This window comes from Lipomyces arxii (assembly GCF_038497795.1).
Source record: "Lipomyces arxii strain Phaff 12-163 unplaced genomic scaffold V1512scaffold_11, whole genome shotgun sequence".
Lineage (NCBI taxonomy): Eukaryota > Fungi > Ascomycota > Lipomycetes > Lipomycetales > Lipomycetaceae > Lipomyces > Lipomyces arxii.
This window is the reverse complement of record NW_027117710.1, coordinates 22,448-39,031: the sequence shown is the minus strand read 5'-3', so window position 1 is coordinate 39,031 and position 16,584 is coordinate 22,448. Positions and strand designations below refer to the sequence as shown.

The window sequence follows — 16,584 nt, the reverse complement described above, 5'->3', positions numbered from 1 at the left end:
TAAAGTTTTTAACGTACTCCTGATTTGGAGAGCCTACGTAATGGTCAGGTCTTCTATATCATCTTTGCGCTTCCTCAATATAATGCCAAACTCCTGTACGTACGAGCCGTTTAAGTATTAAGAAGAATATTTTATTACTGCTTGGTTGCAAGTTGCAAAATTTACGGCACAGTCCGCTATCGTATTATTAAATATCTCTGATTTGCCATCTTGACATCCAAAGTCTACAGAAACAGATGGCATCTTGTTCAGACACAATGGAGTTCTATTTGGAAGGAAGCAACTGTCTTGTGAATGTTTCAACAGAGCGATACAACGAATTGGTTAAGTCATCGACTGAACCGCCACTATTCTACTACGATGAAGAAGGCGATCCCATCAAAGTAAGTGTATACACGCGTTTCTCCATTGCCCTCCGCTAACTGCTTTGTCACAGGTCGGATCATCGCTTGAGTTGCGTGACCGTATCTCTGAACTTAAGTTTGCCCACCAACCTGTCTTTTTTTGCTTGAGCTCGGTTGCTGGGCGCGAATGGATTGATGATAGCTGCGAGAATACTTTGATTGTCAAATTACCAATCCCTGTTTACGACTTAAATGACGGTCCGCCTCAGACCGAGCAGCAGCTTGAAATTCCTAGACCAACATCAACATTTTCTGGGAATTCTTATTTTGACGTCCCGACTCCGGAAGGCTTGCTCTCTGCAGCCGCCAGTTCTGCTGGAGATGAACCTGATCAAGACATCGTCGAGTCTGGTACGATCGCTGAAGATCATTTTGCGGACAGCCTCGCTGTTGCTTTTGAAAATATGTTGAACAAACCAAACATGCAGAGCCATATAACTCCAAATAGTGCAACTGTAAGTGTGACGGCAGCAAGCGAAAGTGCTGGTAGCACTTCAACTGGTTGTCCGATGCAATCGTATGTGGACAGATCTACGCACACCGACCACCATAACTGGCCAGATCTCGTTTTCGAAAATATTAAACGCGGAGTCAAACAGCTTCAGGAAGTTGCCGGTGGTGGTTCAGCATCTATTGCTTCTAAAGCCGGATCAGGCCCGTTTTACATGGATCCGTCGTTGCCCGAGAGTGTTGCGGAGCTCGTACGCAGGTCTGCGCACCAGACAAGTGCCAACATTCAAACCGCAAATCAGACATTTTCTACTGCTTCGAATCTGGGATCCACAGCCGATCGTACTTTTACAGCGTTTCAAGATTTCGCTGCACAGATTGGCCATATCGCAATTCTGGGGAGCGCGCAAGCGGCGGCTGCTTCGCGCGAGGCGGCCGAATTGTGGTTGCAAGCTACGAGAGAAGCGCTCCTCACAGCAAAAGAGAACACCCAGGAGGCCACATCCCAACTGCAAGCTTGCCTGCGAGAGATTGCTACGCAGTTCAACGAGACCCAAAATCATAACCGCCAGAGTCGAGAGTCTGCAGGTGCGAACTTGGCTCGCCAAGTCAGTGAGACTTGGAACAAATCCAAGTCCGCCGATGAGGGAGCTGACGTAAATCGAACTGAGAACAAGTCGTCGCGTGGTAGTGTTTTGACGCCGTCTAGATCCAGCACCAGTGAGTATTTTGACGCTCTGAGTCGTGAAGAGGCCCGGCCGTCAATACCGCAAGCTGTTCCGCCTCTACCCAGGAAGATACCAATTCAAGAAAGTAGTCTTCCAAAGTTTGGAGTGCCACCCAGAGAATTGGATTCTGGAAGACCATCTGCGTTTCGAGATTTTCATTACCAGGACAGACATCATCCGTTTGGCAACATGGACTATGCGCCTTTTCACGAACATTGGCATGGTGCATATATGAGACACTATAGAAATGATAGGCCTCTGCCGCCTACGTTTACTTTAGCTCCTCCTTTCGTGCGTGAGCCTCATATCCTGGATTTACCGATTAATGCTCCTCCTCATCACTTTCACCACCGTCATGAGAGGAGCGGTGATTTCCACGAAAGTGGTGTACCCCAATACCCGTATCCAGCTCGCGTAAACCGTCATTACTTTCACCATAATCGTCATGGCAATCACGAGAGCCATGCAGACAGGCTTGGTGTTGGTCATCGACATTACAATTTGAATTCAGGCGACAGACATTGTGCTGACAGAACTGAGGGTTTTGAGCACATACATGGTCCGAGCGCATCCGAGCGAAACGTTAACTTTGGCGGTCGAAGTCGAGGCCGAGGTTACGCAGGACGGACCTTCAAGACACCGAGATTTGGCCATCGCGAGCCTGACCTTGTCGGATCATTTGTGCCGACCATGAATTCTTTTACTGACCGAGGATTTGAAGTTGACAGCGCTGGTGCAGAGGGATCTGCTTCGATATTGCCACCGGCGCCTCCGGTTGACTTGTTGTCGGACGAGGGTCAAGAGTGGGACCGAGTTGCGACTCAGCTCCATAGCTCTGCACCCCTTGCATCTGCAGGTGACGCAATTAAAGAGTTCCAACTTCAAGATGAAGAGTTTGAAGCCGAACGCGCAAGGTACCTCGACGATTTGCGAATTGCGAACACCGCTCAGGTGGCACCAATTTCAACGTATGAGACAGAAACTTTTGCAGAGCCAGATCCATGGGACGCGAACAAGGGATACGAAGCGTCTACACCTACTTGGCCATTGTCGATTCCACCAGAACAGTATCGGTCTAGTCCTGGTGGTCGCCATCAGTACAATCCTGCCGAAATCGAGGGAGTTTTACGAGGGCTGGATCCGTTAGGGTCATTGAGTCGCGCGAGTAGTTACAATGATGGTCCGGGAATGCCACCGTCCCCGCAGAAAATCATGCAACGAGAAGGAATTGTTGAAGAAGCTTATACACCCGGTGGACGAGCGTACATGCCAACTACATCTGGACCGGATTCTCGGGCATCTAGACCGTCGCAATTCATTGGACAGGACCGTGCTAAAGTCGTGGACAAGATTCGGGACGTTCGCCGCCGTCATGGTGTGACTGCCGGTGCTCCGAGAGCCACTCCTAGACCACAGACGTATATTGAAATGCACACAATTAGAGCTGAAGCTCAGAGTAGCGCAGATATCAATCGCCTTGGGTTAGAGAATTCTGCGACAAAAGCCGAACGAGAGTGTGCTCGCCAGTTGGTTGAGCTTGAGCTTATCACGCCTGAAAATATTGCACTTGCTATTTACTATGCGCAACAGGCTAAGGGTGAAGTGTTTATCGCGATTGATCTTATAGAGTAAGTGATTGCAAAAAGATTCTTGAAACGAGGAGTGACTAACGTTAGTCTAGGGAAGATTTAAACCAGTCTGAAACCTACGAAGCACAAAACAAACCAGTAGCAGACAATGCAAACCCACTAGCTGATGAAGATGAACTTTACGACTGATTCTCTGATGACAATGATACTGTTACTTCCACTACCACTACGGTAACGACTTGGATGATTGTTCACTCATATATTTGTGATAGTGACTATTGCGCAATGTGATGTGATGATTATTGACTATTGCGCAATGTGATGTGATGATTATTGACTGTTTTATCTATAATATTCTTTACTCTTCTGTATAAATGTCATAGTATAATGTGAATGATGTAAGAGCGTAGTACAAAATCAATATCGGAAGTAGACCTGTGGCGGCTAATTGGCGCTGGCGGCGTAAACCTGCGGGAGTGGCACAGAGGTTCGTGCGACGTCGCGTCATATTGACTCTGACGTTCTCGCTTTTTCAGGTCCCGAAATTTTGCTTTGACAGAAAAGTCCCTCGGCCGTCTGCATCCCGACGACAGCTTTAACTGAACTATATATTGTAAATCGATCTTCCACAATTGTTCTCCTTTTTTTTTTGTTACTGGTAAAAAAGCAAAATGACTGTGAATATACCTTCCACTCAAGCATCTTATGCTTCAATCTATACTACTTATGGTGTGTTCCTGTATGCCTTCTCTTTTACTGTTGTTACATTCATATACTGACTGGTCAAGTGTGTTTGGTCTAGTAGTGGCCTATAAATTAGCAAACAGAAAGGAATTCCTTGCTTCTCTCCGAAGTCAGCCTCGTGAGCATTCATTGTCGAAATAAATCGTGAATTGTGTTGATTGTCTATGCAGCTATCCCGCTTGCGTTCAACTTCACTGCTTCAGGTATGTTGATCCGTATTTTAACATAGGTCTAGATCAAGTTTTGAAAAAAACTTCTACGTTTCGTGACGTTGTCACATTCGCTCTCTGCATTTGTTGATTCTTCTGTTCTGAACTCTTTCTTCTGTCGTCGGTGTCCACGTATACCCACCACATGATTTCGAAACACGAGCGGATGGAATATATTCTGTAAGAATTTCGCGTACATTAGCACGTGATATTTATATTAACAAATGTCTAGATTTCGTGTCGAGGCTGTTGTGTGTAATCGTGGCATTGCGGGTGCTAGTCTGCTTTGTCTTGTACTTTTTTGTGCAAGACTCTGTCGGATTGGCTGAGATAAACCGTTTGAACTCGACCAAGATAATACTTGCGTGAGGAATGTGCCGCCGCCGTACGTTTATCCTTTCTTTACCAAGAAAGGGTGATCTATCTGACTTTTAAATTCATGCTGTGAAATTTGTTTCTGATCTTTGTCTTTTCTGTTAGCGATGGGTTGTGGTATTCTCCTGACGTATCCGGAAATTGGAATCGTCGCCGGCGTTCAAGGCGTGCTTGTGTACGCCTTGAGTTCGTCGTTACCAATCATGCTGTTTGCGCTCGTTGGCCCTCTGGTCAGACGCAGTTGCCCAGAAGGTTTTGTGTTGACTCAGTGGGTCTTTCAACGTTTCGGATATTTGCCTGGGCTTTATCTCGGTGTTCTCACCATTCTGACCATGGTATGAAGTTTGTCAGGCTCTTGATGGCAACGTCTAATTAGAAATAGTTTCTGTACATGGCTTCCGAACTGACTTCAATTCAACAGTTAGTTGAGCTGCTGACCGGAGTGAACGGTTTACCGATCGTCATTGTCGAGTGTGTCGTAACTACAATCTATACCACATGGGGTGGATTTCAAACGTCGTTCTTCACCGACAACGTTCAGGGTATCATGATGACATTGCTGCTCGTTGTTGTCGCAATCGCTATGGGTACCAATATCGACATTGACCGAGCGCAGATTGCTGCTTCAAACTTGACCGGCTCGACCAAGTTAGGCTGGCAGTTGCTGTATATCCTTCCGGTTGCCATCGCTAGTAACGATTGTTTCATGTCTGGCTTCTGGCTCCGGACGTTCGCGTCGCGAAACGACAAAGAGCTGTACATTGCTTGCGGGTTGGCAACGTTTGTCATTTTTGTGTATTTGCTCTTGACCGGATTTACCGGCATCATTGCCGACTGGGCACACATTTATCCCGGTGACCCTCCACAGGACGCATACCTTGCGTTCTTTTTGATTGTTCAGACTTTGCCAAAGTGGGTTATCTGTTTCGTTCTTGTGTTTGGTGTCGCGCTGTCTACCGCGGTCATGGATAGTTTGCAGTCCGCCATGGTTTCGTCTGTGTCGAACGACATTTTCCGTAACAAGCTTCATGACATGTACGTCCGCGCGCTTGTGATTGTCGTCATGGTGCCGGCCGTCGTGGTTGCGTTGCGGTCGCCGAATGTGCTGCAAATCTACCTGATTTCTGACTTGATCTCCGCCGCTGCGATGCCGAGTATCTTGCTTGGACTTGTGCCGCAGCTGTACTTCATCAACGGATTTGACGTCATTATCTCTGGCTGCGGCGGCGTGCTGACTGTATTTATCTTTGGATGCATATACTACGGCACCGCGAAGCAAGGCGCTGGCTTGTTGATCATGCTGAACGGGCTTTACGGCGACGATTGGAGTGCGTTCGGCGCGTTTGTCGCAGCACCCATCGGCGCATTGCTGTTCCTTGTCGGTTCGGTTCTTGCCCGTTGCGCGTTCTACTATATACTGTCGAAATTTACCGACAGGCCGTTTACCGTGTTTGACAAGCCGCCCCCAGCTGCGACCGAGCTCAACGATGTGGCTGATATGGACGAAATTACAGAGTACGACGCGGATCCGGAGACCATGGTACCGAAAGTGCCGCTGGCGTCGATCAAGAGCTCGACGAGCAAGAAGCAAGTCTGAAGCGTTGAGTGTCGTACATTTGACCTTTTTGACAATTAATACTGGACATCTATTGATGTAAACTAATTAAACCAAAAAAATAACATGTGAGAAATTATTATGGTAACTAAATAATAATAAACCGTGGTCCCTGGGCCCCGTCCCTTCAAATAATACTAAATAAACCAGTCATCCTTGACACCTTTAAAACACCAGTAAAGCATATAACAGGCATGTACATATTCATTTAGTCTCAAACTTTTCGAGAAGATCAGTGGCTTTGATACATGCGAAATATAATATCTGTTTCAATTGCAACACGTCTTCTTTCTTTCTGACTTTTGCCAGCAACCGCGTCTCCTGCATGATTTCCATGCATCTTTCCAGGTTTTCTAAAATATCAGCCAACTCTCACAAACGCCTTGTATATAAACATACCCGGAGAAACAAAGTTAATCGCCGCGTTGACGCAGCTCGAGATATTGCACACCTGGTGCGGACACCCGGCCGGGATCATGACCGCATCGCCTGGTTTCTGCCAGATCCGAAACGGCACAACGCCGTGTCGCTGTCGAAGCATGATGAGTTCCGGGTCAGTCAGGTAAAACAGCTGTCGGTGGATCGGGTCGTCGGTCGCGATCTTGGGCTTGTCTTTGTCTTTCGCAGCTTTTGTCTTTTCGCGCTTGAGGTACGGATTGTTGTACAGCACTGGTTCCTCCTGTTCGCGCTCGAGAATGAACTGCCGCAGCTTGACACAGTCTTCGGCGCGAAAAATGTCCCATACTGCGCCAATGGCTTGTTCAGTGATGCCGCGGCCGCTATTCGCACCGGGCAAGTTCTCGAGCTGGTCCCCAGTGCCGTTCGCGACGGAGCATGCCATCAGATTTAACGCGTCGGCAATGTCGAGATGTAAATTCGTCGTGCCACGCCCGTGAGCAATGTGTGACGACGCGTACGCATTGTACAGTTTCGGGCCCAGGTCAGGTGGGTTAAAATCCTTTGGAAACATTGAGGCCAAGTTCATGAACCCTTCTCGACGAGTGTAGATCGGGAACGGCATTGCTTGCTCGAAGTCTGCAAGCAGCTGCAGGTTCGAATCCTTCAAATCTCCATTTGTAGGCCAATCTTTTAATTTCAAATTAACTTTGAAACCGCCAAATTGGCCAGACGAAAAACCTTCAAAAAACTGACCGACCGTGGAGTCAAACGCGTCGCCGTTTTCGTCCACCAGTCGGCACGGATCAAACCCGCTGCGCTCGATAAACCCGGCCGCAGTCCAGTCTACTTTCAACTTCGACCCGGTACCATGTATTACTAGAGGCAAACATTGTTTCCATTGTTCCCGGAACTGTCTGGTCGAGAGCTCGCCGTCTTGAAAATGAATTGGAGTTGGGTCTGAAATCACGGAGAAGTCGGAATTGGAGTACTCGAAAGGTGACATCAACTGCCTGAGCGGGACAGAGTGTGGGAGACGCTGTCTGACGCTGTTGTATATCTCGGCTAAATCCCGTGGCATCATACGCGACACTGGTATCAAGCATTTCTGCTGGTGCCTGTTTCCGTACGCACAGAATTCAAACACAAACCGGACCGTGTTTCTAGACAGCTTAGCATTTGTGTCTTCGTCACCAAGCTCACTCCAGTGATTATAGCAGTCAAGACACATTTCCAAGCCGCAGTAGTAGCACATGTATCGTCCCGAGAACAACGACGTGCTACAGATATCGCACAGCGACTTGTACCCTTCGCCGCCTTTCGGCACAATGCGCAGCAGCGACTGTTGATTCTCGAGGTCTATTTCCTGTTCCAGTACTTGCGAAAACACAGGCGCAATCGCATCCAAGACGTATGACAGGTCTGCGGCGGACGCTGGCGGCACGGAAAATTGAATTTTGTTCAAATAGGGTGGATGCCACACCCGAGACTTTAATAACATGTCACTATCAATGCCCAGTTTTTGATCTGACGGTTGTTGAGACTGGTTGAGCTGATCGCAAAACGCGTAGTCCGGGTCTTCGCCATCATACCCTACCCCACTAACATCTTCACGAAACACACGGACGCCGATGAACCTGCAAGCTCCGACCCCTGATTTGCGGCGTGTACACGCTCTACACCGCCGGATGCCAACACTCATTGATTGACAATTTTTGGCCTGTACAAACCAGAAGACTTCTCTGTCCGGATTGACGACTATTGGTTTGTCGTTGGCAAAATGACTAAATGTTGTCAAACATAAAAACGCAAACCTAATATCACAAACTCACGGTCGTGCTTGAGAAATCCTTGGCCGTTTTGACCCGTCTTTACCTGATTTTTTCCGTTTTGAATTTTTTCTTGAATGAGACCACCCGTCTGCATCTGAATCGGACTCAAACACGTCTCCATTCTCTGTCACCATGACGTCTGCGTAGTTTTTGTTCGTAGTGTTCATCCCAGGACTATATTCGTCCAACATTGACGTTGACACGTAAGGATCGGTCCTGTGGCTACCGAACGCAGCTGCTTCAAACAAGTTTGTCGTTGTAGGCGAGTAATACTGCTGTTGCATGGGTTGTGACGGCGCAAGCCGGCCAGAGACGGTCATCATTCCCGGGTCAGAATATATAGACTCAGTAGTGATTCCGGTGGGATCGTAAGATGCCGCCGAGGCATTTGGATCAGGAATGTAAGTTGACTGAATTCGCGGTGGGACCATCATTGAAGTGCCAGGTAGATACGCACCGCTATAAGGTAGATGAGAGCGATGGAACCCCGGCATTGCTGCTGAATAAAATGCATCGTTGGTTGAATCTGAATTTGTTTGATGTAAGTGAGGATGGGTTTCGTAATTATAGGGATCAGTCATTATAGCAAAATAGCTGCCTCAGACGAGTCTGAACGGACACACACACACACACACACGTACGCACACGTACACACAAGCACAACGAAAAAAATCTAAACAGACACAGACAATCCAGCGATAAGATCGAGCTTTCGATTGTGAGGAAGGCGCGTAATTTGGGAGATTTTGGCTCGAGACGTTTTGACGCAGGCGCAAATCATCACAGGTGCTAGTGCCACTTACGCCAGCCCTCGACGTCACACAAACTTAATTTTATTAAACACTGTTTATGCACCCTAAACCTTAAATATTATAGAAGTAAACCTTAATCTACTACGCAATTCCGTAAACTTTCTTTGCCAGCCAAAAGGAAGACAGGCCAAAAAATATTAACCCAAGTGTTACTATGATGTTAGTTATATAATCATCGAGAATATTGAAGTATCACTTACTAGAATAAAACCATGACAGGTCTTCTTTGGATTGTCCAGGAACTAACACGTTCATACCCCATAAACCAGTAATAATATTCATAGGAAGAACAATTGTACCCTATCCAGTTAACACCTTTATTTCAAGAGGTCATGCAATTCATACCAAAATAGTAAGTCGACCTAAAACGTCGTTTGTATCATTGTTCACTTGAGTCATCTCAATGTTTATTTGCGCAAGATAATTGGAATGACTCCGCGACAACAGTTTCTCATAATGCGTCAAGTTCTGAACCATGGTGACGATATGATCTTGTATATCTCCGAGGTATAATCCAATCTCGCTTCGAGGAGCAACATCCCACTGCTCGTTGCATCGTTTCGCAAATCCTTTGATCACATCGGCTTTGTATCCTAGCAATCGCATGATACTCATGACTTGCTTTCGGCACTCGCCAATGCGACGAAGCATGTCACCTTTGTTCTTAACGCTGTACTTTTGGTTCGTTTTGCTACTGAACAAACTAGACGTGTCGCTACTGCTTTCTCGGCGCAGATGTAGCTTATGACCCTCTTCCTCGTATTCAGAGTCATCATCGTCGTCGCTTTCATCTGACATTGATCCGTTATGTAGCTCCAATATCTCTGTGTCAATATCCTGAACCTCTTCTTCGATATCACGAATCAATGGCGCAAACCCATCAGTTACATTGTCAATGATGGCGTAGCATATCCAGTCAGCAGACACAGTCACGTAATCTCTCAGCTGTCTGATCCGCCGCCGAACATTTGTTGGGTGAGGTGCAGGTCTGTAGTGAAAACTTAAGATACCGTCACGGAAAACCACAAGATACATATTTACTGGCACCAGCTCGCCTTTCTTGCCAAACTTGTTTCGCTTTTTTGACGCATCACGGCCGTACCTCAATCTACGTTCGCGCGCAGTCAAAGGCGCGACGAGCTCAAAACTGCGGAAGCACACAAGATAGTACGTTCGAAACAATTCAACCTTCTCTCTTGTCTCCTCCATACAAATATCTTCAGTTGTCAATGGATGAATCCCAAACGCTTTGCTCAAAGTCTTCATCTCAGCGTCGGTCGGATCCAAAATGTCAAGCCAGAATGGATACGGGCGTGCGTCATCCTCTGGTGCCTGCACCTGGACGTTACTAGGCTCGCGAGACATACGTCCACTGCGGTTCGATCTCATACTGTCGTAAGCAGCACGCCGTTGCTGATCTGGAGCAGTTGACCCCGGCCGACTTGGTGCGTCTGGCACCTTCAGCCCACCAATCTTTTCATCCGGACCAAGCACTTCAGGCATGTCGTCCATATTAGAGTTTCGCATTGACCCAGCCAGTGACGACGGAATAGCATCCGCACTGACGGGAAACAGCTCGCTGAAAGACAAGTCATGGCCTAACAAACCAGAAATCGACTGTGAGTGGATCGTTTTCTCCAAATCTTCTCTGAAATATGTAAATCTGTACGGATATCCCAACCCACCACGGTTCTCGGACGGGTTACGAGACATCTCACGGCCATTACGGCCTCTGCGGTGGCGCTGCTCAGGTACAGTTCTGTTATCTTCCAAATAATAAGATGGACCCCCAGCGCCACCGACATATCGCGGCCTGCCATCGACCATGACCAATTCCGGTCCATCAGGCCCATTGCCATGTGCCTCACTTTCAGCCCATTCATCTAATGCAGCCACGTCCGGCCAGCATCGCTGATTACCCGAACTAGGGTCAATGAATTCCTGGGTTTCCATAGGCACACAAACGTCATCGAGAGAAGCTGACGAGAGGTTTCGTGATCTTGACAGCTCTGACGAATCGTATCCTCTGTCTTCATTCACCGGTGTACCAGCTGTAGAATCCAATACCGCGCTTTCTTCAGTTATATAATTGTTGTCGCCAATGTCAATCAAGTACACATCACGGCCAGAAGTCGAAGCCTCTCCAGATGTGTCTGCCGGGCGATGGCGCGAAATAGAGTGTGAACTAGCATTGCTTCTCCTTCTGTCGCGTGTCATAAACGCACTACCTGATACATCGTGGTCCGCAGTGACACTGTCGTGTCTTCTTCTGCGTTGCTTGCTAAGACGGTCTAAAGCCGCAGCCGGCTCATGACCAAGCAATGGCATTTCGTCGGCATCGTCATCCGCGGTGTCATATGGTGCAGCCATGGTTGTGTTGGCTGAGAATGCCGGAAAATTTCTGTGATCTAGTAAAGTTGAGGAAGATACCGAGGCCGGTGAAGCAGACAATGGAATAGAGCGTTCCTTGGTAGGCGATATAGATAGTCTACGAGCTGATTGTTGTCGTTGTTGCTTGGCAAAAGAACGGGGGTCAGTAATTGTGACGTCTGAGCCAAACACTGAGCGTCTTCTATTTGTTGGAGAACGTGAATCTGAAGAATTTGTTAAATTCGACGACGACATTCGCAGACTGTGTGGGTAAGATGATGATGGTTTGTGCGGTGCCAGCCTACTGACAACAATGATGATCCGCCGGGAAATGATTAAGGTTCATTATCAAACTCTATTCTTCTGTATGCCGGTTCGAAAATTACTATCAAATTACAGTCTAATCTACTTTATAAATGGAAAGAAAACAATATTCTGATCAATATAACACGCAATATCAACTTACACTGCGCCATCTAACAGTGCCTCAATTGCACCCTGAACGTTGCCTCCGCTCCGTCTCAGAGCTCGCACGTTACGATCAAAATCAAAAAAGCCCTAAAAGAAGTCAGCAGGCATCAACAAAATGATTTAAAAAACTTACGAGTTCATTGAGTTGCCGTAACTGGCTCTCGTATCGCTCTTCAGGAGGTCGGTTGTCTTCTGGGGTTGGAGAAGAGTTGGCACCGCTCATCATCATGTTGAACATCTCGGGTGAGAACATGGGCGGTGCACCTGCACTGTTTCCTGAAGGAGAAGTACCTTCCGTTGCACCGGTAGTTGCATCTGCTCCGGCACCTGCGCCAAACATTGGGTTATTAAACATGCCAAACGGATTAGCATTGGCCTGTCCGCCTGGAAACAAAGCAGCAAATGGGTTTGCAGGTGCAGCAGCTAGCGGTGATCCAGCAGTGTTTGTAGCCGGGCTAGTTGTTTCAGCTGTGGTCGACTGGTCTGTCCGTCCTGGTTCAGGAAACGATGGTTGTTGCTGTCCTGGCACGCCTCCGAACGGGTTAGAGCCACCAAACATACGCTGCATGTTCATCATTTGTCGCATAACTTCTGGGTTTGTCATCATTTGTCTAAACTGGTCTGATTGCATCATTTGCCGGACTTGGGGGCCCATTCCCTGGAGATTGGGAGATGAGTTGATTATGTAGTCCAGCATCTGCGGGTTCTGTAGCATTTGATTCATCGATTGCTGGAACATGGGGCTTGACATTGCGTCTATAAGTTGTTCTTCAGATGGTGGAGGTCCCATCTACGACGTATTAGCATGTGTTGTCTCGCAAGGTTTGAATTGACATACTCCGCCATCAGGACCAAACATGCTAGCGCTGGGTAGCTGGACTTGTCCGGCATATCTAGCACCGGTTAGACCAGCCAATGGGTTGCCAGCACCAGCGCCGGACGCAATATTTCGTGGAATGACTGGTGCTGGTGTAGACGTAGCAGCAGCAGGCGGTGCAGCACTTTTGACTAAATGAATGGTATGCCCGGTCTGGATCTTATAGGAAGCCAAGGTCTCGTGGTCTTTGAGGACACGACCAGAATAAATTAGACGTTGGCGGTCTTTAGGGATTGAGCATTGGGGTTCCAACAGTGACTTGAATTCAGATACGAGCAATGAGGGAGCGACAGTGATTGTATACTTCTGATCCGCAGATGATCTATGGCGATTATCAGTACTAATGTAAATCACTTGAATATCCAAGGGACTCACTTGACAGTGATCTTTATATCTTCTGAAGCAGTTGAAACAGTTGAATCTGATTGTTCTGCCATTGTTTATTGTCTTTATTTGTGTTTAGCGGAGGAATTTAGTGAGAAGATTGTCTAACAGTGCGAATTGGAGACTTGATTGTCCACATAGTAATCATCATTCACGCGCCACAGAACATGGTAGAATTAGTTAGCGTATATTACAGCATATGTCAGTATATTTTGTACTACACTGCTACAAACGCGCTCTCTCTCTCTCTCTCTTTGAAGGATTGTTAACTAAATGTATGGCTGTCAGTAGTATCGTGGTGATGAATACTTTTTATCGTATAACCCCTTATCTGACTAAGATCATCATTTGTTATGAATCTCAACAAAAGGCTTGTTATAAGCTTAAATGTAGTCAATTGAAGCATAAGCAGATGTCTATGATGTCGAGCATTTACTCTTAATTATCTATAACTAGTATGTAGTACATTGTTAGAGTATTCAATTCTAGGTAGTGTACAGTGTGTGTTTTCTATATCAAAAGCAGCCAGTGCTATAACATTGACACTACTAGCAAATAGTACAATACCACTCAACCCACTCAATACATAGTCTTACTAAGGACAATCAAACAGTAGTTCACAATATACTAAATACTCCGCAACCTCAATTTATTTGAGGCACTATAACACTCCAACAGCTTAAACACTTATCGCGCTGTCAGTCCTGCGGCTGTGACTGACGTCACAAGTGGTCACGATGCATCCATCACGTGTGTGGCGGGTGCTCACTTTAAAACCGGCAAATGTCGTGTGGCGCATGGCGGTGCAGGGGGGGCGGGCGTGTCTACAAACGGCCTCCGAGTCACGTAATCACAAATCTTAACTGTAAACCTTAACGCTGAATACCGTCAATTTGTGATTGTCTGATTCTCGGTACTTATGCTCGCCACTATCCGCACCACGTCCTCACCCTTTTGTTTACTACTATCAAGCATTTTATAATACCAATTTTCATTTTTGTTTTCATATTAAAAGGAATATTCAATTGAATCTAACCATGAGTTATCAATATCATTCTTACTCTCAACCTACTCTTCTCGGTACAAATAGCGCTCGTATGTTTTATCATCACATATCTCATCAATTACTGTCATTTGTTAACACATTGCTTCAGTGCTGCATTCCCGTGCAAAGTTCGAAGCTGGTCGTGCTTTTGATTTAGAAGACGATTTAGAATTCTGTCCGTCTTTATTATCTGAAGAAGAACTTCAATCCGCTACTAGTTACTCATCTGACCTTTCATCAACATCCGGTTCTCCTGAGTCTTCACCTTTACAAACTCAAGTCAGACCCACGACTAATATAATGGGTCAATTGTCTCCTGGAATGTCTCCTGGAAGACCTTTGGCCCATCGTGTCCGTCGAGCGATCGAGATTGTTGACCCGTCAACGGGATTAAGGGTTTCGTCTCCTCCTTTGTCGTCCCCCGCTAAATTGCCATTCCAGACTGCTCAGGCCCATGTGGTTGCCCTCAACAGGCGCGCTTGGTCATAAATGGCTCAGCTTCAAATAGAATGTGCAATGTGTATATTGGCTGATTTGGAGTTTTGTGCTTTTTGTTATTTGAGTATGTTTGGACAATGGGGCTTTGTCCAGTATATATCACATCTTGATCTACTACACCTTCATAATTTGTTTTTGCTATTTTTCAACTAAGGTCGGCAAGGCGTACCCTCATTTTCTTTGTTTAACTTGTCTGTCGTTCGGTGTCGGCATATGAGTTCTAATCATTTATCAGTGTGTATATTTTGGACTTATTGTTTGTGTGCAGTTTTTTTTACTATTTTATTTTGTTGGTTTTATATCGTCGGGTTAAACATCGGGACACGGTTCTTGGATTTGGTCTGTATATCAAATGGGTTATCGATTTGTATTTATATGGGACTCGGTATGGTCGTGCAGAATTATACTTCTGTAGCCAAAACTTGCGCGTTGTGTGTTCTTGTTACATTGTTAAAGATGAAGGTGTGGTCGAATTGTAAATATTTAGAAATGACATTTGATTACACTGTTCAATGACTTTGCCTGATTCAGTCTATTCATGCACACATAACTATGATATGTACTAACAATCCCTTTCAAATAACCTGAACATGTATACGAAACTTCCCAAAAAATGCTCCAATTCTAGTTCGCGATTAGTGTCCGTAATGTATAATGACGTCTCGTAACTTACAATTCAACAGTATAATCAGAACAAACAAGACGATAATCAGAGCAATGATAGTGACGAGTGACCCTATATTATTAGACTCATTGACCCTCAAGAGTGTGTGTACATACCATTCTCTCTTGTCTTTCTGGACACGTAATCCAAGCGCTTACGAGCCTTATTCAATCTGTGCTGACCCCAGTCTACAAATCGGTCGACTTCACCCAGAATCTCATTTTGCTCATCGAGTTCGTTTCCAATCTGTATACTTAACTCTCGCTGGCGGGATATTGATTCTGATAATCGATCAAGATGCGTGTCCTGTTCTCGCATAATGTTTTGCTGCATCATCATCGCCTGTGAATTGCTCACGCTATTCCGTGCTTCTTCGGCTGCAAGACTTAATGGGTCTGGAGTCGCAGACTGTACATCCACCAGGTTTTCACTAAATCGCACAGTTTTGGGAGTTTTTATCCGACCATTCGACAAATTCCTTCCGCTAGCTAAATCAGAACATTTGCTATAAACAATGTACACATAAACATACCCTTGGTAAGAGTCTGAACGATTATACACCAGCGATGGCCGTGGTTGATTGTCTACTCTAGAAATCAAAGTGTCGGCTCCTCCTTCTTGTAGTAATCCAAGCAGTTTATCAAACTGAGTCTGCAGTTTTATAAGAGTGTCTTCCTTTGATTTCAATGCACGAGATGGCCTGATTTCAATCAATATACTCACACACATGACACCTTGACGTGCTTACATGTTTGCATCAGACTCCGCGATTGATTGTTCTCGTTCCAAATCAGCAATGCCATCCTTTAAAAGCTGCAAATTCCTTTGAATCCCGGCTTCTTCACTAGCTGAAGGCTCCAAATCTAATGACTTCAGCCTATTGCGTTCCAACACTGAAACAAGTGTAGAATCAGCTAGCAACAGCAGCCGGCTTGTTGACTGTGATATGCCGGTCTCCATAATCTGTTTATCAAATACTTGATAGTTTACTGAATTGAGTTCTAAATTGTATTGCACTCGCACTGGCGATTCAGTGCGATTTCGAGCTAAGGTCGTGATTTCGACAGCGATGCGGTGGTTAATTGATTGTACTGCACCCTATCGCCCTGTATTGTAGCATA

The 16,584-nt window shown here is 46.1% G+C and overlaps 7 protein-coding genes across 7 annotated transcripts; 3 read left to right on the top strand and 4 right to left on the bottom strand.

The window, feature by feature from the left end:
- The first annotated feature begins 43 nt into the window (after positions 1 to 43).
- V1512DRAFT_240302 (uncharacterized protein) lies at positions 44 to 3,565 on the top strand. Its single transcript, XM_066914226.1, has 3 exons — positions 44 to 383; positions 437 to 3,210; positions 3,264 to 3,565. The coding sequence occupies exons 1-3, from the start codon at positions 237 to 239 to the stop codon at positions 3,358 to 3,360; spliced, it is 3,018 nt and encodes a 1,005-aa protein (XP_066770701.1). The 5' UTR covers positions 44 to 236; the 3' UTR covers positions 3,361 to 3,565.
- Positions 3,566 to 4,499: 934 nt separating this feature from the next.
- Positions 4,500 to 6,286, top strand: V1512DRAFT_29731 (uncharacterized protein). The gene is made up of 2 exons (XM_066918338.1): positions 4,500 to 4,834; positions 4,882 to 6,286. Exons 1-2 carry the CDS (start codon positions 4,607 to 4,609, stop codon positions 6,094 to 6,096), a joined length of 1,443 nt encoding a protein of 480 aa, XP_066770700.1. The 5' UTR covers positions 4,500 to 4,606; the 3' UTR covers positions 6,097 to 6,286.
- A 32-nt stretch (positions 6,287 to 6,318) lies between these two features.
- Positions 6,319 to 8,773, bottom strand: V1512DRAFT_209354 (uncharacterized protein; the record flags this gene model as incomplete). Its single annotated transcript, XM_066913467.1, has 3 exons — positions 6,319 to 6,467; positions 6,514 to 8,294; positions 8,343 to 8,773. 3 exons carry the CDS (start codon positions 8,771 to 8,773, stop codon positions 6,319 to 6,321), a joined length of 2,361 nt encoding a protein of 786 aa, XP_066770699.1.
- A 390-nt stretch (positions 8,774 to 9,163) lies between these two features.
- V1512DRAFT_264420 (uncharacterized protein) lies at positions 9,164 to 11,818 on the bottom strand. The gene is made up of 3 exons (XM_066916687.1): positions 9,500 to 11,818; positions 9,355 to 9,454; positions 9,164 to 9,306 (listed from the first exon to the last, which is right to left on the bottom strand). The coding sequence occupies exons 1-3, from the start codon at positions 11,777 to 11,779 to the stop codon at positions 9,236 to 9,238; spliced, it is 2,451 nt and encodes an 816-aa protein (XP_066770698.1). The 5' UTR covers positions 11,780 to 11,818; the 3' UTR covers positions 9,164 to 9,235.
- Positions 11,819 to 11,884: 66 nt separating this feature from the next.
- Positions 11,885 to 13,437, bottom strand: V1512DRAFT_240291 (uncharacterized protein). The gene is made up of 4 exons (XM_066914225.1): positions 13,248 to 13,437; positions 12,834 to 13,194; positions 12,129 to 12,785; positions 11,885 to 12,082 (listed from the first exon to the last, which is right to left on the bottom strand). Exons 1-4 carry the CDS (start codon positions 13,307 to 13,309, stop codon positions 11,987 to 11,989), a joined length of 1,176 nt encoding a protein of 391 aa, XP_066770697.1. The 5' UTR covers positions 13,310 to 13,437; the 3' UTR covers positions 11,885 to 11,986.
- An 856-nt stretch (positions 13,438 to 14,293) lies between these two features.
- V1512DRAFT_209325 (uncharacterized protein) lies at positions 14,294 to 14,790 on the top strand (the record flags this gene model as incomplete). The annotated part of the gene is made up of 2 exons (XM_066913465.1): positions 14,294 to 14,351; positions 14,411 to 14,790. 2 exons carry the CDS (start codon positions 14,294 to 14,296, stop codon positions 14,788 to 14,790), a joined length of 438 nt encoding a protein of 145 aa, XP_066770696.1.
- Positions 14,791 to 15,434: 644 nt separating this feature from the next.
- Positions 15,435 to 16,423, bottom strand: V1512DRAFT_248430 (uncharacterized protein; the record flags this gene model as incomplete). Its single annotated transcript, XM_066914549.1, has 4 exons — positions 15,435 to 15,535; positions 15,580 to 15,947; positions 15,996 to 16,163; positions 16,212 to 16,423. The coding sequence occupies 4 exons, from the start codon at positions 16,421 to 16,423 to the stop codon at positions 15,435 to 15,437; spliced, it is 849 nt and encodes a 282-aa protein (XP_066770695.1).
- Positions 16,424 to 16,584: the final 161 nt, after the last annotated feature.